Below are 20,040 nucleotides of genomic sequence, written 5' to 3' on the forward strand. Positions count from 1 at the left end.
CTTAGGGAACTGGGCGGGAGCTATGGGGGGGGCGGATCTAGTGCTCTGGGGGCGGACCTGGAGCTAAAGGGGGAGGTTCCGGAGCATGGGGGGGCGCACCGTGAATTTTGGGGGCCGAGTCCCGACCTTAGGGGACTAGGTGGGAGCTTTGGGGGCTGGGTCTGCAGCACTGGGAAAGGACTTTGGGAAAAGAGCGGGAGTATTAGGGGCCGCGGCCTAAGAGCCTGGAGACACATCTGGAGCTTTGGGGGTCGGTCCGCGAACTGGAGGATGGCTGGCCGGGAATTTAGGGACTGGGCGGGAGGCTTTGAAGGTGATCCTAGAGCCTGGGGGGCGGTTCCGGAGCTTTGGGGGGGCGGGTCCGAAGTTTAAGGGATTGTGCGGGAGCTTGGGGGCGCGGGCCCAGAGCCTTGGGGGCGCTTCCGAAATGTTGGGGCCGGGAAGGGAGTTTGGGGGACTGGGCGGGAGCTCTGGGGGCCGGGCCGGGAGGTTAGGGGACTGGGCGGGAGCTCTGGGGGCCGGGCCGGGAGGTTAGGGGACTGGACGGGAGCTCTGGGGGCCGGGCCGGGAGGTTAGGGGACTGGGCGGGAGCTCTGGGGGCCGGGCCGGGAGTTTGGGGGACTGGGCGGGAGCTCTGGGGGCCGGGCCGGGAGTTTAGGGGACTGGGCGGGAGCTCTGGGGGCCGGGCCGGGAGTTTAGGGGACTGGGCGGGAGCTCTGGGGGCCGGGCCGGGAGTTTGGGGGACTGGGCGGGAGCTCTGGGGGCCGGGCCGGGAGTTTGGGGGACTGGGCGGGAGCTCTGGGGGCCGGGCCGGGAGTTTGGGGGACTGGGCGGGAGCTCTGGGGGCCGGGCCGGGAGGTTAGGGGACTGGGCGGGAGCTCTGGGGGCCGGGCCGGGAGGTTAGGGGACTGGGCGGGAGCTCTGGGGGCCGGGCCGGGAGGTTAGGGGACTGGGCGGGAGCTCTGGGGGCCGGGCCGGGAGTTTGGGGGACTGGGCGGGAGCTCTGGGGGCCGGGCCGGGAGGTTGGGGGACTGGGCGGGAGCTCTGGGGGCCGGGCCGGGAGGTTAGGGGACTGGGCGGGAGCTCTGGGGGCCGGGCCGGGAGGTTAGGGGACTGGGCGGGAGCTCTGGGGGCCGGGCCGGGAGGTTAGGGGACTGGGCGGGAGCTCTGGGGGGCCGGGCCCGGAGCCTGGGGGTGGGCCGGGGCTGGGGGGACTGGCCGCGCGTGGAAGGCGGGGTGTAGGCCGCGCGTCACCGCTTGGCGCCGCCGGCGGAGGAGGCTCGGGAGCGGGGGGATCCCGGCTCCTGCCCGGCGGGGACGCGCGCGGCGCTCCGTGAGTGGGGGCCGGGGCCCAGCAATGGGGGCGCCCTGGCGCTTCTCCCTGAGGGCCTGCTGGTCGCACCTCCGGGGGCCGGAGCTCAGACGGGGCCTCTGTCTCCCGAGACCCCCGGGGTGTCCGCGCCACGCTAGGCTCTGCTGGCTGCTGCTGGGCGCGCTGCCCAAGCTCGTCTCAGTCTCCGGGGACGTGGGGGATGGCGCCCCCGAGAGCCGGGCGCTGGGCAGGGCCAGCTGGAGGGGCCCCGGGAGCCCCGGGCCGCTGGAGGCCCGAGAAGGTTGGCGCGGAGGCGTCCTCCCGCACCTGCGCTTGTGCCTGCGCGCCGGGGCGCTGCTGCTGCGCTTCCTGCCCTTGCTGCTGCTCTACCCACTCACCTACCTGGCCCCCGGCGCCGCCCGCCTCTGGCTGCACCTGCTGCTCAAAGCCACCGAGACCTCGGGCCCCACCTACATCAAACTGGGCCAGTGGGCCAGCACCCGGCGCGACCTCTTCTCCGAGGCCTTCTGCGCCCAGTTCTCCAGGCTGCACGTCCGCGTGGCCCCGCACCCCTGGGCGCACACCGAGCGCTTCCTGCGCGGGGCCTTCGGCGAGGACTGGGCCCGGGCGCTGAGCTTCGCCGGGCGGGAGCCGGTGGGCTCGGGCTGCGTGGCGCAGGTGTACAAGGCCTACGCCGAGCCCGCCTTCCTGGACCTGCCCAGCACCCAGAGACTGGCACCCCGCGCCCGCAGCCCCGGGCTCACAGGTGGCCCCGCACACCTGGGCAGCCGCAGCAGGGCTCCGGGCAGCCTCACTGACCAGACGTTTCTTGAAAGGCTGCTCCTCCCTGAAGCTGGCCAGATGGAGCCCACCGCAACCCAGCCTCTGGGCCTGAGGGGTCCCCTCCTCCCGGTGGCCGTGAAAGTAAGTGCTCAGGTGAACTGTGAGTCTCCCCCGCCCGCCCTCCCCCAGAGTTGCTCTCCAGGAGAGTCACCCCCTGTTCTCCTTGGCCATACTTTTCAAGGCAGGAGCCTGGGGCCTCACTATTTAAAAAATAATAATAAAATAAAAAAATATATATGTAGGGGGTAGTTAGCATATGGTTATGCAAACAGCCTGGCATGTCTGAGGCTCTGAAGTCCCAGGTTCAGTCCTCCACAACATCATAAGCTAGAGCTGATCAGTGCTCTGGTAAAAAGAAAAGATAAATAAATAAAGGAAATTGGGTCCCTAAGAAACCAGAAGGGCCTGGATGCTGTGTTGTGGTACTATGCATGTGTGAAGCCCCTGACTTTATTCCTGCTGCCATATTAAAGATTAAAAAAAAAAAAAGGGCAGGGTGAGGGTAGATAGCATAATGGTTCTGCAAAGCACTCTTATGCCTGAGGCTCCAAAGTCCCAGATTCAACCCCCCCACACACACACACCATGATAAGCCAGAACTAGCAGTGCTCTGGTAAAAATAAATAAAAATAAAATTTAAAAAGGCAGTGAGGCTGAGCGGTGTTGTGTTGCCCCGGGTCGAGCACACATGTTTTAATGTGCAAGGACCCAAGCTCAAGCTCCAGGTCCCCACTTGCAGAGGGAAGCTTCACAATTGGTGAAGCAGTGCTGCAGGTGTGTGTGTGTGTGTTTCCATATCTCCACTTCCCTCTCATTTCCTGTCTGTCTCTCTGTCTCTATCTAAAACCGCTCTGGACTTACAACCATGAGGTGCTGAGTTTGATCCCCAGCATCACACGTGCCAGAGTGATGCTCAGGTTCTCCATCATTGCTAAATGAATCCCCTTTTTTTTTCTTTCCCCTCTAGGGTTATTGCTGGGGTTCGGTGCCTGCACTATGAATCCACTGCTCCTGGAGGCCATTTTTTCCCTTTTGTTGCCCTTGTTGTTTATCATTGTTGTTGTTATTATTGTCATTGTTGTTGGGTAGGACAGAGAGAAATGGAGAGAGGAGGGGAAGACAGAGAGGGTGAGAGACAGAGAGACACCTGCAGCCCTGCTTCACCACTTGTGAAGCTTACCCCCTGCAGGTGGGGACTGGGGGCTCGAACCTGGGTCCTTGTGCATTGTAACATGTGTGCTCAACCAGGTGCGCCACCACCTGCCACTCCCCTCCTTTTTTTTGGCCTCTAGGGTTATTGCTGGGGCTTGGTGCCTGCACTATGAATCCACTGCTCTTGGAGGCTATTTTTTCCTTTTTGTTGCCCTTGCTTATCTTTGTTACTGTTGGATAAGACAGAGAGAAATCGAGAGAGGAGGAGAAGACAGGGGGAGAGAAAGATAGACACCTGTAGACCTGCTTCACCGCTTGTGAATCAACCCCCTTGCAGGTGGGGAGCTGGGGACTTAAACCAGGATCTTCAAGCCACTCCTTGCACTTCGCACCATGTGCATCTAACCCGCTGTGCTGCTGCCCTCCCCCCCCCATCTTTTTATTTTAATGAGAGAAAAGAGACCACAGCACTGGCTTATGGCGGTGCTGGGGACTGAACCTGGGACCTCAGAACCTCAGGCAGGAAAGTCTTTTGCAGAACATTATTCTGTTTCCCTTACCTTGAACAGAATGCATCCAGAGGGGACAGCCCTCCCTCTTCCTTGCAGGTGAAAGCCAAGTGCAGCCCAGAGGTACCACCCTGGGCATTTCTCAGGGACACAGGGAAGAAGGGGCTGACTCCTCCAGCTCTGATGGGGGAGCCAGCCTGTCTGTCGGGGGAAAGGATGGCACCCAGCCCTGGCACATGCATGAACTCTCCTGACTGTTTTGTCTCACCCTCAAACCCCTGTAGGTGCTGCACCCTGGCCTGCTGGCACAGGTGCAGATGGACCTGATGCTGATGAAACTGGGCAGCCGTGTCCTGGGGCTCCTGCCTGGGGTCAAGTGGCTGAGCCTGCCCGAGATCGTGGAAGAGTTCGAGAAGCTCATGGTCCAGCAGGTGAATTCGCCTTCCCTGGGTGCAGACAGCATCTAACAAGGTTCATTTATTTATTTATTTATTTTAAGATATATTTATTAATAAGAGAGAGAACCAGGGAATCACTCTGGCACATGCCATGCTGGGACTCGAACTTGGGACCTCATGCCTGAGAGCCCCATGCTTTATCTGCTGTGCCACCTCCTGGGCTGCCCTAACATGGTTCTCTCCAGTGGCAGCTGCGAGGCTGAGTGACTGGGAACTTTCCCAGGATGTCCTGTCTAGTCTGGAGTCAGGGCAGGAAATAGGGGCTGTGTAACAGGAGGCCTATCTTGGTGGCTTCATGTGACAGGCCTGTTTAATGGAGGGAGTGAGAGACCTGGTTTCGTAGGGACCCAATTTCCTTTATTAAGATTTTTTTTTTCTTAATCAGAGCACACTTTAGTCCTGGCTTGTGGTGTGGGGGACTGAACCTGGGACTTTAGAGCCTCAGGCATGAGAGTCTCTAACCCCACCTTTTTTTTTTCTTTTCTTACTTCCAGGGTTATCACTGGGGCTCAGTGCCTGCGCTATGAATCTACTGCTCCTGGCAGCCATAATTTTTACATTTTATTGGACAGGACAGAGAGAAATCAGGAGAGAAGGGGGAGAGAGAGAGGGAAAGAGAAAGATAAACACCTGCAGACCTGCTTCACTGCTCGTGAAGCTTTCCCCTGCAGGTGGGGAGTGGGGGCTCAAACCCGGATCCTTGCATGGGTCCTTGTGCGTTTAGCTGGGTGTGTATCCGCCCAGCCCACTCTACCTCCATCTATTAAAATTTTTTTATATTTATTTATTTTCCCTTTTGTTGCCCTTGTTTTTTAATTGTTGTAGTTATTGATGTTGTCGTTGTTAGATAGGACAGAGAGAAATGGGGAAGACAGAGGGGGAGAGAAAGATAGAGACTGCAAACCTGCTTCACCACCTGTGAGGCGACTCCCCTGAAGGTGGGGAGCTGGGGGCTCAAACCGGGATCCTTATGCCGGTTCTTGTGCTTTGCACCACATGCGCTTAACCCGCGGTACCGCCTGATTCCCCTATTAACATTTTTTGAAGGAGCCAGTGGTGGTGCACCTGGTTGAATGCACATGTTATGATGCACAAGGGCCCAGGTTCACCTACCCAGTCCCCACCTGCAGGGGGAAAGCATCACCAGTGGTGAAGCAGTGTTGGCAGGTGTCTCTCTGTCTCTATCTCAACATCTTCTCTAGATTTACCTGTCTACCCAAATAAATAAATAAATAAAACGTTTACAGGAAATATATATATATCCCAGGATTATTGCTGGGGCCCGGTGCCTGCACTATGAATCCATTGCTCCTGGAGACTATTTTTTCCCTTTTGTTGCCCTTGTTTATCGTTGTTATTGCTGTTGTTGTTGTTGGATAGGACAGAGAGAAATGGAGAGAGGAGGGGAAGACGGGGGAGAGAAAGATAGACACCTGCAGACCTGCTTCACTGCTTGTGAAGCGACCACCCTGTAGGTGGGGAGCTGGGGGCTTGAACTGCGATCCTCATGCGGGTCCTTGCACTTTGAGCCATGTGCGCTTAACCCCCTGCTCAGTATATTTTTATATTTTATATAACCCAGACCCCAGTATATTTTTAAAAAGACTTTTAGGGGCAAGGGTAGATAGCAGAGAGACTCTCAGACATGAGGGAGTAGGTGGGGGGCAGGTCCAGGTACTCAAGTAGTTGGGACAGAAAGGGACCGGCCTTTGAGCCTGGCTGTGGGTGTAGGGAGCACAGTGGATCAGAGGGTAGAGCCAGTCCTGCTATGGAAATGTACACACTAGAAAGAAAGGGGCCTGGGAGCTAGCTCACCCAACACGGCACATGCTTTCCAGTGCAGGAGGCATCAGGTTTGAGCCCAGGCATCACATGGAAGCACCATGATGGCACTGGGGAAGCTCCACCAATGGTGGGACAATGTTGTGGTGTTATTTCTCTCTCTATGTTCTTTCTCCCTTCAAAGAAATAAAATAATAATGATGATGATGCCCAAGGCAGATACTAAGTGGTGCTTCCATACCTGAGAACCTGGCCCATTCCCCCCAATGCAACATTCGAAACAACAAACAAAAAGGAAGACAGCACTGGAAAACAATGAAGTGAAACCTGTGAGAGGTAGCCTAGCAGGTAGAATGCATGACTTTAACTTTTAAGGCGCTGAGTTCAATCGCAGGCACTGCATATGATGGAGTGGTGTCCTAGTCTCTCTCTCTCACAGATAAGAATCAAGCAGACATTGGGCTGGGGTTTTGCAAAGAAGTGTTCATACCTGAAGCCCCAAAGTCTTAGGCTCAATCCCCAGCAGTCAGTAAGCCAGAGTTTAGCAGTACTCCAGCAATATAAAAAAGGGGGGAGGGTGGCTGGGTGGTGGTGCACCCAGTTGAGTTCACACATTACCATGCACAAGGACCTGGGTTCAAGTCCCTGGTCCCCACCTACATGGAGGAAGCTTCATGAATAGTGAAACAATGCAGGTCTCTTTTTCTCTGTCTTCCCCTTCCCTCCACAATTTCTGTCTCTCTCCAAGATAAATAAGTATTAAAAAGAGAAAGAGAGAGAGAGAGAAGAAACATTTGGGTGAGGGAGACAGCATAATGGTTCTACGAAAGACTCTTACGCCTGAGGCTCTGAAGTCCCAGGTTCAGTCCCCAGCACCCATAAGCCAGAACTGTGCTGTGCAGTGTTCTGGTCCAATACATCCATACATGCTAACTAATGATTATAAAGTCAAACAAAAACAAGCGAGCAAGCAAACAAATCGCAAAACAACCTGGGAGATGAAAGGCCCGGTGTGTTGGTGTGAGGAGTGGGCAGAGGAGGAGTAGCCGAGATCCCTGCCAGGTGTCTGCTTGCTGGGGACTAAGACTCAGGAGGCGCTGTTGGGAAACTGGGGCTCCTGTGTCACCCCTCAGTCACAGACCCTCCCCTGCTCCCATTCCTTTGGGGCCTGCGGGAGGGAGGTGAGAGGGAGGGACACTCAGTGCTTCTGTCCACGCCCATCTCTGCAGATTGACCTGCGCTATGAGGCACAGAACCTGGAGCACTTCCAGAGCAACTTCCTGCACGTGAGCTCCGTCCGCTTCCCCACCCCCCTGCGCCCCTTCGTCACCAGCAACGTGCTGGTGGAGACCTATGAGGTGAGCTGGGCTCTTCTGTCTGCAGGCAGAGGCTGTCACGTGAACCCCTGTCTGTGCAGCTTGGTGTGTGTTTGTGAGACGAGGTCTCAGGCCTCTTGCGTTTAGAAATTCGGTGTCTGGGGAGTCGGGCGGTAGCGCAGTGGGTTAAGCGCACGTGGCCCGAAGCGCAAGGACCCGCATAAGGACCCCGATTCGAGCCCCCGGCTCCCCACCTGCAGGGGAGTCGCTTCACAGGCGGTGAAGCAGGTCTGCAGGTGTCTATCTTTCTCTCCCCCTCTGTCTTCCCCTCCTCTCTCCATTTCTCTCTGTCCTATCCAACAACGACAACATCAATAACAATAACTACAACAACAATGAAAAACAACAAGGGCAACAAAAGGGAAAATTAATTAATTATTAATTTTAAAAAATTCGGTGTCAAGAGTCAAACTCATGCCCCCAGACATGCAAGGCCCGTGTTCTACCACTGAGCCACTTCCCCAGCTGCCTTACTGGCCAGCAACCTGTTCTCCCAGCACCTGCTCCTGTGCACCCCAGGACAGCACCCCCTCTCACCTCTAGGCCCTGGGGGCAGAGTCAGCGGCTTCTTCACTCAGAATGGGACTGGCCTCCTTTGAGAGATGCCAACAGAATGAGCAGATTCCCAACGGGGGTTCTAAGGATGGAGAAGAAGCACTTAGGGTCACTTTCCAGTCAATGGAGAGGCGACAAAGGGTGTCCCAAGGGAAGGTGGATGAGCAGGACAGTCAGCTGCTTAGGATAAAGCTGATCCTACCTGGGAACAGGAGATAGCTCAGCGGGTAGAGTGCAGGCCGCAGCACTCCTAAGGGTTCGATCCCTGGGACCTTTTGGGAGCACCCTGGACAGCACCAAGGGAACTTCATGGATTGTAGAGCAGTGCTGTGGTCTCCCTCCCTCTCCTCTCTTGATTATATTCTCCCTTTCCTCCCCACCTCTCTTTCTCTGAGTATAAATATGTTTTTTAATTTCTTTATTGGGGAATTAATGTTTTACATTCAACAGTAAATACAATAGTGTGTACATGCATAACATTTCCCAGTTTTCCATATAACAATACAACCCCCAGTAGGTCCTCTGAATCCTTCTTGGTTCTGTATTCTCCCCACCTACCCCCTCCAGAGTCTTTTACTTTGGTGCAATACGCCAATTCCATTTCTGGTTCTACTTGTGTTTTCTTTTCTGATCTTGTTTTTCAACTTCTGCCTGAGAGTGAGATGATCCCATATTCATCCTTCTGTTTCTGACTTATTTCACTCAACATGAATTTTTCAAGCTCCATCCAAGATCGGCTGAAAATGCTGAAGTCACCATTTTTTATAGCTGAGTAGTATTCCATTGTATATATACCACAACTTGCTCAGCCACTCACTCATCTGTTGTTGGACACCTGGGTTGTTTCCAGGTTTTGGCTATTACAAATTGTGCTGCTAAGAACATATGTATAAACAGATCTTTTTGGATGATGTATTGGGTTCCTTAGGATATATCCCCAGGAGAGGAATTGCAGGATCATAGGGTAGGTCCATTTCTAGCCTTCTGAGAGTTCTCCAGACTGTTCTCCACAGAGGTTGGACCAATTTACATTCCCACCAGCAGTGCAGGAGGGTTCCTTTGACCCCACAACCTCTCCAGCATTTGTTGCTGTTACCTTTTCTGATGTATGACATTCTCACAGGAGTGAAGTGGTATCTCATTGTTGTCTATAAAGATTATTTTTCTTAAAAACTGAGACCATGAGTCAGCTCAGCAGTACTGTATATACATGAGACCATTGGTACATTCCCTAGTGCCACATTAAAAAAAAAAATCAATCAAGCAGGGCCAGGGGAGATAGCACAGTGGTTCTGCAAAAGACTTTCATGCCTGAGGACCTGAAGTCCCAGGTTTGGTTCCCAGTACCACCATAAGCCAGAGCTGAGCAGTGCTCTGGTCTCTTTATCTCTCTTGGTATCTTTCTCTGTATCTCTCTCTCTCATTAAAATAAAATCCTTCTAAAAGTCATTCAAGCCACCATAGAATGCACACCTTTGGTGTAATGCACCAAAGTAAAAGACTGGGGTGGGTAGGTGGGAGGGTTCAGGTCCTGGAACCGGATGGCAGAGGAGGACCTAGTGGGGGTTGTATTGTCATGTGGAAAACTGGGAAACGTTATGTATGTACAAACTATTTTATTTACTGTTGACTGTAAAACATTAATCCCCAATAAAGAAATTAAAGACTAAAAAAGACAGCACACCTTATGCATGAGAACCTGACTGTAGAGGGGAAGTTTCATGAGCAGTGCTGCAGGTGTCTGTCTCTCCCCTCTCTATCTCTGTCTGTCTCTATTATATAAAAAAAAAAAAGGGAGGAAAATGACTCTGGCACCGGTGGAGTCATTCTGCAAGCACTGGGTCCTAGTTACACCTTACCTGTGGTGTTCTCAGTAGAGTGCACAGGTTAGAGTACACAGGTTCAATCCCCCAGTCCCCATCTTTAGGAAGGACACATCATGGGCAGTGAAGCAGGACTGTAGTTGTCTCTCCTTCTACCCTTCTGTTTTTTGTTTGTTTGTTTTTTGTTTATTGGATAGACACAGAAATCAAGAGGGAAAGGGGAGATAGAGAGGGAAAGAGAAAGAGAGGTACCTGCAGTACGGCTTCATTGCTCATGAAGCTTTCTCTCTGCAGGGGAGGATGGGGGCTTGACCTCAGGTCCTTGAGCATGGCAACACTTCTGCTCCACTGGGTTACCACCCCCCCAGACTCCCTCTCTTCTTCTGTACTTCCCCTTCCCTCTCAATTTCTCCCGGTCTGTATCAATGAAACAAGGGAGAAGGGGAGGAGGGAAGGAAGGAAAGAGAGAAAGAAACAAAGAAAGGAAAGAAATGACTAAGAGCATTGGATTTGTTATGCAGGCACTGAACCCCAGTGACAACCCTGGTAGAATTAAAAGCTGTTGTTTTCGACGGGTTATGTTGTTTTCGTCGGGCTGGCTTCACGGGCGGGTAACAGACGACCAGGGACTCATGGTTGAGCTGTAGGCAGTATCTCTTTATTCATGCAGGACGCAGCACAATCTAAGACGAGCTAAGCTAAACTCAAGGTACAGTACTCTAAAACTCACAATGCTGTCTTTATATATACTTCCCAAGTAGGGTGGAAACAGGATGTGACATAGAGAGGGTAGAGAGAAAAGTGACTGGTGAAAATCAGAGTGTGACAAAGAGGGGGCAGATTAGGCGAGAATCCTATCACTGAACCACAAATGCCCTGGAGGGAGGGTGGAACTTGTTAACAGTGGTTACGTAAATAGAATGAAGTGGTTATGTAAATAGAATAGTGTTAAGCAGGGGGGATTTAAGCCAAATGAAACAGAAGGAGTCTCATGCATACCAACAAAAAGCAAACAAGCAAACAAAAATAATCAGCTACTCAGTCCTGTTCCCTCCTTGTGTTCCTTAAAGGAGAGCGTGCCGGTGTCCAGTTACCAGCAGGCGGGCACCCCCGGGGATCTGAAGAGGAGGATCGCTTGGCTGGGCATCAACATGCTCCTGAAGATGGTGAGTGTGCAGGGGAGGTGCCCAGCCAGCAGGAGGACAACAGTGTCCTCCCTGACTCGATGGCATCAAGCGATAGGGGCTGGGTGTGGGGCTTTTATAAAACTCAGCTTCTGGGGACCGGGTGGTGGTGTACCCGGCTGAGTACATAAAACCCCAGTGGGCTCAAACCTAGGGGGGAAACTTCGAAAGCGATGAAGCAGGTCTACAGGTATCTTTCAGTCTCTCTCCCTCCTCTCTCAATTTCTCTCTGTCCTAGCAAATAAAATATAAAAAAAGAAAAGAAAAAAAAAAGGGAAAAATATGGCTCCTAGGAGTGGTGGATTCACTGTGCAGGCACTGAGCCCCAGTGATGTCCCTGGTGGTAATCAGAGACAAAACAAACAGCTTCTGTGGCTTGGGAGGTGGCTCAGGAGTGGAACACAGGACTTGCACGCGTGAGGTCGAACTTGGTCCCTGGTATCACAGGTGCCAGGGTAGTGCTCTGGTTCTCTGCCCCTGCCTCCCAGCACATCGACATTTACTTACTGCATTTATTGACTTTTCCTCCAGGGTTATCACTGGGGCTCCGTGCCTACGTGATGAGTCCATAGCTCTGGGTGGCCTTTCTCCTTTTTTTTTTTTTTTCTCTCCCTCTTTTCTTTTTTTATTAGATAGGACAGAGAGAAATTGAGAGGGACGAGGGAGATATAGAGAGAGGGGAGAGAAACCAGCCGACCTGCTTCACCATACCTAAAGCTTCCCACCTGCAGGAGGTTTGAACCTGTGTCCTTGTGTATGGTAACATGTCCTCAAGCAGGTATGCCATGCCCGGCCCACAACAACAACAACAACAACAACAACAATAATAAAATAAATAAAATATTAAATAAAAATAAAATTAATAAAAACAATACTAAAAAAAAATAGTGGATTCATAGGCTGGGTGGTAGTATACCTGGTTAAGTGCACATGCTACCATACACAAGGATCTGAGTTCAAGCCCCTGGTCCTCATCTGCAGGGGGGAAGTTTCACAGTCAGTGCTGCAGGCATCTCTGTCACTTTCCTTCTCTAACCCCCTTCTCAATTTCTCTCTGCCCTAGCAAGATAAAGTTCAGAAAAAGAAAAAGTTATATACGTGGTCCGGGAGGTGGCACAACGGTAAGGCTTTGGACTCTCAAGCATGAGGTCCCGAGTTTGATCCCCGGCAGCACATGTGCCAGAGTGATGTCTGGTTCTTTCTCTCTCCTCCTATCTTTCTCATAAATAAATAAAATCTTTAAAAAAAGAAAAGAAAAAAGTTCTATATATATAACTATTAAGGTTATTGATGGGGCTCAGTGCCAGCATGGGTCTTTTCTCTCCCCACTCCCTCCCCCTTTCTTCTTTATTTGATAGAGACAGAGAGAAATAGAAGGAGAGGGAGAAGTAGAAGTGGGACCTGCAGTCTCTTGAAGCTTCCCCCATGCAGGTAGGGACCAGAGGTTTGAACTCAGGTGCTTGTGTATAGCAGCGTGGTCTCAAACGAATGTGCCACCCCAGGCCCATATCAGTATTAAAAAAATAAAGCAGTGAAATGTACGTGTCTCTAGCACAGTCACTGATCCAGGGAGTCTCGTCCTCTCATCCCCAGATCTTTGTGGACAACTTCGTGCACGCAGACCTGCACCCAGGGAACATCCTGGTGCAGGGCGCCGAGGCCAGTGACGCGCTGGTGGCAGCTGCCCCACCAACCAGCCCGCTCCGCCTGGTGCTGCTGGATGCAGGTATTGTGTCCCGGCTGCAGGCTGCTGACCTAAAGAACTTTCGAGCCGTCTTCCTGGCTGTGGCCTTGGGCCAGGTGAGCACCAGGGTTGGTCCGCTTAGGCTCTTGGGGCTGTTTCTCTAGGTAACCCAACTCACTGTCCGTTTTCCTAACAGATCTGCGCTGCATTCTAACACTATAGGGATTGAAAGTCTACATGTGGGGGCTAGGCGGTGGTGTATCTGCTTACGTGCACACAGTACCATGTGCAAGGACCCAGGTCCTAGCTTCCGGTCCCCTCCTGTAGAGGGGATGCTTCACAAGCAGTGCAGCTGGGATGCAGTGTCTCTGTGTCCTCCCCCTTAATTTTGTTCTGTTCTATAAAATACAATAGAAAGAAAAAATAAAAAAAGGAGTGGGGAGTGGTCCCTGGGAGTAGTGGATTCATAGGTCTGGCACCAAGCCCCAGTGACAATCCTGGTGGCAGAAAAAAAAAAAAAAGTGGTCCGGGAGGTGGTGCAGTGATAAAGCTTCGGACTCTCAAGCATGAGGTCCCAAGTTCGATCCCTGGCAGCACATGTGCCAGAGTGATGTCTGGTTCTCTCTCTCCTCCTATCTTTCTCATAAATAAATAAAATCTTAAAAAAAAAAAAAAAGAACAAAGAAAAGAAAGTCTACATGTGCTCCTCCCCAGTCCAAATTAAACTCCTTTCCCCAACCTCCTGGTACTTTTTTCTTTCTTTCTTTCTTTCTTTCTTTCTTTCTTTCTTTCTTTCTTTCTTTCTTTCTTTTTAAGGATTTTATTTACTTATTCATGAGAAAGATAGGAGATAGAGAAAGAGCCAGACATCACTCTGGTACATGTGGAGCCGGGGATTGAACTCAGGACCTCATGCTTGAGAGTCCACTGCTTTATCCACTGTGCCACCTTCCGGACCACCCTGATACTTCTTTCTAGTAATCCCTCATTGGGCTGATATTCTGAATGATGTAGATTTTCTGTTTGTTTTCACATGTAACATGTACAAGTGAAATTGTACGCTCTGCCTTTCCCTTTCTGTCTTAGTTCACTCAGCATAACCTCTGGGATTTCCATGCTATTGCAAATGGCAGTATTCCGTCCCTCCTCAGCCCCCCGTTTTCTTGCCACCGGGGTTATCACTGGGGCTCAGTGCTTACACTATGAATCTTACCACTTCTGGCAGCCAATTTTTTTTTTCTTTCTAGTTCATTTGCTAAGACAGAATAATTGAGAGGGAAGGGGAAGGGAGACAGGGGAAAGAAAGATAACTAAGCACTGCTCCACCGCCCATGAAGCTTCCCCCTGCAGACAGGGAGTAGGGCTTGAACCTGGGTCCTTGTGCATGGTAACGAGTGCTCTACTGAATGAGACACTGTCTGGCCCCTGGAATTCCCTTGTTAATTTGTTGAGGATTCCGCTTATGGCTTTTCACAGTGGCTGCAGCAGCTTACACTTCCACCCACAGTGTAAAGGTTGCCTTCTCTCCACCACCTCTCCAGCAGTGGTTGGTTCTTGTCATTTGGAGAACAGCCATCCTCACAGGTGTGAGGGGACATCTCATTATGGTTTTGACATGCATTTCCTGACCACAGGCAATGGGGAGCATTTTTTCTTGTGCTCAGGCCAGTCCTAACCATACATGAGGCCCTGAATTGGAGTCTCAGTGCCATAGAGAAGCATCATACGTGGTGTCTCTCCTCTCTCAGCACCATGGACAGCACCCAGGGAGCTCTGTGGGTGATGTGGGGGGGGGGTGTCTCCTCTCAGAACCATGGACAGCTCCTAGGGAGCTTCATGGTTGGTGGAGGAGAGCTGTGGGTGTTTGTATGTCCTCTCCTTTCAGCACCCTGGATAGCACCAAGGGAGCTGTATGGATGGTGGAGTGGTGGCTGGGGAGTCAGGGAGGTGCCAACTGAGACAGGAGGGGGTTTGGTCAGCCCCTCCCGCCCCACTGTCCTGCCAACTCTGCTGAGTGTTTCTTGGCATCTCCCAGGGTCAGAAGGTGGCTGAGCTCATCTTGCACCACGCCCGGGCCAGTGAGTGCAGGGATGTGGAGGGGTTCAAGGCTGAGATGGCCGCGCTGGTGACACAGGCCAGAGAGCAGACCATCACCCTGGAGAAGGTGAGCCAGCTGTTATGGTGGGGACCTCAGGGTACTTACTGCCCTGGCACAGAGTTGACGCCTGGTCTAAGGAAGAGGTCTAGGGGGAGGTGTTGAGCTTTATTTAAGGCAGATAAAGAACGGGGCCAGAGAGAGCACAACCAGTACAGCACATGCCTTACTCAGTGTGGGCCCTGCGTTCATGCCCTGTACCGCATGGGAGCACTGTGGACAGCACTGGGGGTGGGGGGACAGTGCTTGGTATCTTTCCTTCTTTTTTTTTTTTTCCCTTTAACCTTTATTTATTTATTGGATAGAAGCAGCCAAAAATCGAGAGGAATGGGGGAGGAGGGTTGGAGAAGGAGAGAGACAGAGAGACTCTTGCAGCCCTGCTTCACCACTTGCAAAGCTTTCTCCCTGCAGATGGGGAATGGGGGCTTGAACCCGGGTCCTTGTGCATGGTAACATGTGCGCTCAGCCAGATGCGCCACCACCTAACCCCTCCTGCCGTCTTTCTGAAGTAGAAAGGATAAAGATGTCAGGCTGGGGAGACAGCATAATGATTCTGCAAAAAGTGACCTTCATGTGCATTGTAATGTGTGCGCTTCATCAGGCACACCACTGCGCCACTTCCCAGCTCCTAAGGATCTCTGTATTTTGAAAAGCTGCTTTACTTGCAGCCTTGGAGGTGCCACAGTGGCTAGAGCGCTAGATGTAGAAGCATGAGGTCCTGAGTTCGATCCCAGGTATCACACATGAGAGAGTGATGCTTTGCTTCTCTGCTTCTTGTGTTAATACATGAACCTTAAAAGCATATATTTCGGGAGTCGGGCGGTAGTGCAGTGGGTTAAGCGCACGTGGTGCAAAACGCAAGGACCAGCTTAAGGATGCCGGTTCGAGCCCCCAGCTCCTCACCTGCAGGGGAGACGCTTCACAGGTGGTGAAGCAGGTCTGCAGGTGTCTATCTTTCTCTGCCTCCCCCTCCTCTCTCCATTTCTCTGTCCTATCCAACGACGACGACATCAATAACAACAGCAGCAACAATAAAAAGACAACAAGGGCAACAAAAGGAAAATAAATGAAATAAAAAATTGTGTTTATTATTTTTAAAAAAGCATATATTTCTCTTATTGATTTCATATGAGGGGGAGAACACACGGGCGGGAGGTGGGGGAGAGAGAGGAAGAGAGACATTGAGATTCACATGAGAGAGAGAAGCCAGAGCAGCACTCTGGTACGTGCAGTGCTGGGGATTGAACTCTGGGGACTTTAGACAAGCAGAGGGCCTGCGCCCTACCGGCTGAGCTATTCCCCTGGTTGCCAGAAGGGAGCTGGGTTTGTGTGCATGTTCTTACTGGAGCTTGTCAAACCAGCCCCTTCCCACTCAGTGCTGCAAGTGGAGTGTGTGGGAATACGAGTGGGGGGGTGGGCCAGGGAAAGGGGGTGAGGTTGGGGTGGAGACACAGAGGTCTCCCCAAGTTCACTCCCCAGTCTCCTTAGGCAGCTTTATTTTCCTTTCCAGCTTCAAGTTTCCAGCCTTCTCTCGAATGTCTTTAAGTTACTGATGACTCACAAGGTGAGCCCTGGGTGGGCAGGGAGGTCTCCGGGGGATCGGGGTGGTGAGGAGTCTTTCTCTTGTGTGAAATCTCTCTCTCTCTCCTCTAGATAGAGACAATCAGAGAAAAGGGGGAGGGGGAAGAGACCATAGCAGCAAAACTTCCTTCAGTGTGGTGGGTGCCTACTGAAATCTAGGTTACGCACATGACGACACAGCACACTGAGTGAGCTATTTTGCTGGCCTGAGATCTTACTGTTGAGATTAAAAAAAAAAAAATTATTACTGTTGAGATCTTACTGTTGAGATTAAAAATATATATATATATTGCCACTAGGGTTATCTCTGGGGCTCAGTGCCTGCAGGATCAATCTACCACTCCCTCGTCCCTGAAGGGAGATGACATCACCCTCTGTCCTGGCTCTATGGCATGTGGCCTTGGGCCACTCTTCAAGGTCAAAGCTGCCTGGTCTGGAGGAGGTGACCTTTCCCACCATTTCTGGAGCTTCTGCAACCTGGCAAGGAAACACTGTGTGGGAAAGGCAGCATAAGCTAAGGAGCACAGGCTCCCATGTGCCAGTGGCCCTCCTTTCCCTCTCTCTAAATAGAAAAAAAGAAAAACTGGGGTGGGGTACTTACAAGCAAGGCTTTCAGACCATTGCCCTGGTGCTGCACTAAAAAATACAGAGTAGGACTTCACTGTATGTATATACCCTCTTTTCTCAAGATTTTCTTTATTAATGAGAAAGATAGGAAGAGAGAAAGAACCACTCTGGCACATGTGCTGCTGAGGATCGAACTTGGGACCTCATGCTTGAGAGTCCAATGCTTTATCCACTGTGCCACCTCCTGGACCACCCCTCTCTTCTTTATTCATCCATAATTCAGTGGACATTTAAGTTCCTTCCTTCCTTCCTTTTTTTTTTCTTTTTCTTTTTCTTTGTGTGTGTGTGTGAATAGCACTCTGATAAACTGGGTGTGCTTTCAATTATTTTTTTTACTTTTTCATTTTATTTTTTTAACACTGGTCAGCTCTGGCTTATGATGGTGCAGGGGACTGAACCTGAGACCTGAATCTCAGTCCTGAAAGAAAACCTTTTTTTGCATGACCACTGTGCTATGTCCCAGTCCCTTTAAGGTCTTTTGTTTCCAGAAGTGGGATTGCTGGAATTTTTTTTTTAATATTTTATTTATTTATGAGAAAGATAGGAAGAGAGAGAAAGAACCAGACATCACTCTGGCACATGTGCTGCCGGGGATCAAACTCAGGACCTCATGCTTGAGAGTCCAAAGCTTTTTCACTGCACCACCTACCGGACCACTGGAATTTTTTTTTAAAGAAATTAAAAAAAATTTAATCTTTATTGCCCCCTCCCCCTTTTTAAGTGCTACTAGGGTTATTGCTGGGGCTCGGTGCCAGCACTACAAATCCACTGCTCCTGGCAGACATTAAAAAATAAATAGAAGGGGGGGATTGAAGGAAGTTTTAGTGCTATGGTCTCCGTCACTCTGCTTTCTCTGTCTCTATTAAAAGAGAAAAAGAAGAAAGGAAAGGAAAAAGAATGCTAGGCAGAAAGTAAAAGATTAATGTGGCAGGTACAAGAGGCCCAGAGTGAGCAGTGGCTTGGCTAGAAGGACACTGTCAGTGGACTTCAGAATGAACTGCTGTTCTCCTGTTTCAGGTCAAGCTGGAGAGCAACTTTGCATCCATTGTGTTTGCCATCATGGTGCTGGAGGGGCTGGGCCGCTCACTGGACCCCAAGCTGGACATCCTGGATGCAGCGAAACCCTTCCTACTTAAAGGAGCAGCTTCTCTCTGACCATGGCCATGGGCCTGCAGTGGGCCTTCCTCTCAGAACCCAAGAGCCTCAGCAGTTGCTCTGCTCAGAACATGGGGCCACTCCCAGAAGCCTCTCCTGTAGCAACTTGAACATTTAAAGACTGAGATGTGTGGAGGGCAGATCCATGTGTCCCCATCTGACTGTCTCAAAAGCACCAGCTATAAGCACTTTGGATTGTCTTATGAAGGGAAAGAAAAGTCCTACCAGTTAATCATGGACGCTGGGCCTGGTGCAGGGAGACTTGATTTCAGGGATGATGTCCTCCGGAGGACAAATAAAACTTTTTTTTTTTTCCTTCTTGTTATGTCTCTTCTCTCCCTTGAGCTTTTCTCTTTAAAATATTTATTTATTTTCTTTTTGTTGCCCTTGTTTTTTTTACTATTGTTGTAGTTATTATTGTTGTTATTATTGATGTCGTCATCGTTGGATAGGAAATGGAGAGAGGAAGGGGAGGCAGAGGGGGAGAGAGAGATAGACACCTGCTGACCTGCTTCACCGCTTGTGAAGCGACTCCCCTGCAGGTGGGGAGCTGGGGGCTCGAACCTGGATCCTCACGCTGGTCCTTGTACTCTGCGCCACCTGCGCTTAACCCGCATCGCTACCGCCTGACTCCCAAGCTTTATTTTCTTAGGTAGGTATGTCCTGCAGTTGGCTCCTAGAGTGATATTTAGGTTAGAAAATGCCCAAGACTCCCATAAGTTCATGACTTCTGAATGTCTCTATCCTACTGGTAGAGATTTAAGTACAGGGGTGATGGGTGGGTTGAAAAAAAGAAAACACACACACACACACACACACACACACACACACACACACAGAGCAGCTGGGGGAAGTGGTTTAGAGGGCCAGGAATTGCATATAAGAGACTCTGGAGGTCAGTAGGTACCAGAATTGCATGCAGGAGGCCCTAGGTCCCACCATTTTCAGTAAGTCAACCTTTAATTTTTTTCTCTTTTTTAAAGAAAAGTAACCAGGTAGTGGCCCACCCAGTGGAGCACATATTACTATGCACAAGAGCCTTCAGTTCCGTAGGGCAGCAGTACTGTTGGTGTCTTGCTCTGTCTCCACCTCGCCCCTAATTTCTTTCTGTTCTATCAGATAAAAAGGGAAAAATGGCAGTCGGAAGTGGTGGGTTCCTTGTGCAAACAATGAGTCCCCAGCAATAATCCTGGTGGCGGGAGGGGAGAGAGAGAAGGGAAAAAAAATAATAAAAAAAAAACAAGTGCCAGGAGGTGGTGCACTCGGTACAGATACACATGGGAGGACCCGGGTTCAAGTCCTTGTTCCCCACATGCACTGGGACGATGCAAGATCAGTGGAGCAGTGATGCAGGTGTCTCTCCTCTCTCCACCGCACCCCCCAATTTCTGTCTAAGGAAATAAGGGAAAAAGAGAAAATGGCTACCGGGAGCGACTGAAGTTGTCTTGCAAGTACTGAACCCCAGTGTCAAAGATATACATTTTTAAAAAGTGAAATAGGAAAGCAAAGCAAAGAAACATTCCATCTTGCATATACCGTGGCGAGCCTTCTGCAGAAAAGGAGGCTGGAAAGGGCCAGCTGGGGAAGGATGGAGGGCTCAGAGGCTTTGGCAGCCCGCGCGGGTGTCGAGGCAGCTCTCCCTCCTCGCGGTCCCCACGCTCCTCCCCGGGGCGGGGCCACGTGTTCAGATCCGCGCGGGGCGTCTCCTAGCAACCCCTCTGCGGCCTTTCGCCGCCCAAGCCGCGATACCCCGACGCCTCCCCGCAGCAAAGGCACAGGGCAGCTCATTGGAGCAGCGCGGCCACGCCCTCCCTCACCCGTCGCCGCCTCTGACGACACGTAGC

General features: G+C 51.4%; 1 protein-coding gene across 4 annotated transcripts; it reads left to right on the top strand.

The window, feature by feature from the left end:
- Positions 1–617: 617 nt before the first annotated feature.
- ADCK2 (aarF domain containing kinase 2) lies at positions 618–18,570 on the top strand. 4 transcript variants are annotated; one of them, XM_060196707.1, is made up of 9 exons: positions 618–734; positions 1,188–2,236; positions 4,101–4,247; positions 7,286–7,414; positions 10,881–10,976; positions 12,588–12,794; positions 14,714–14,842; positions 16,344–16,397; positions 18,059–18,570. In XM_060196707.1, exons 2-9 carry the CDS (start codon positions 1,358–1,360, stop codon positions 18,194–18,196), a joined length of 1,779 nt encoding a protein of 592 aa, XP_060052690.1. In that variant the 5' UTR covers positions 618–734; positions 1,188–1,357; the 3' UTR covers positions 18,197–18,570. The 4 variants fall into 4 exon arrangements, with proteins under 4 accessions (XP_060052690.1, XP_060052692.1, XP_007532154.1 ...); XM_007532092.3 differs by lacking the exon at positions 618–734 and having other exon boundaries at positions 1,091–2,236; XM_060196709.1 differs by lacking the exons at positions 618–734; positions 14,714–14,842 and having other exon boundaries at positions 1,090–2,236.
- The last annotated feature ends 1,470 nt before the right edge of the window (positions 18,571–20,040 follow it).

Source organism: Erinaceus europaeus, chromosome 8, assembly GCF_950295315.1.
Source record: "Erinaceus europaeus chromosome 8, mEriEur2.1, whole genome shotgun sequence".
Taxonomy (NCBI): Eukaryota; Metazoa; Chordata; class Mammalia; order Eulipotyphla; family Erinaceidae; genus Erinaceus; species Erinaceus europaeus.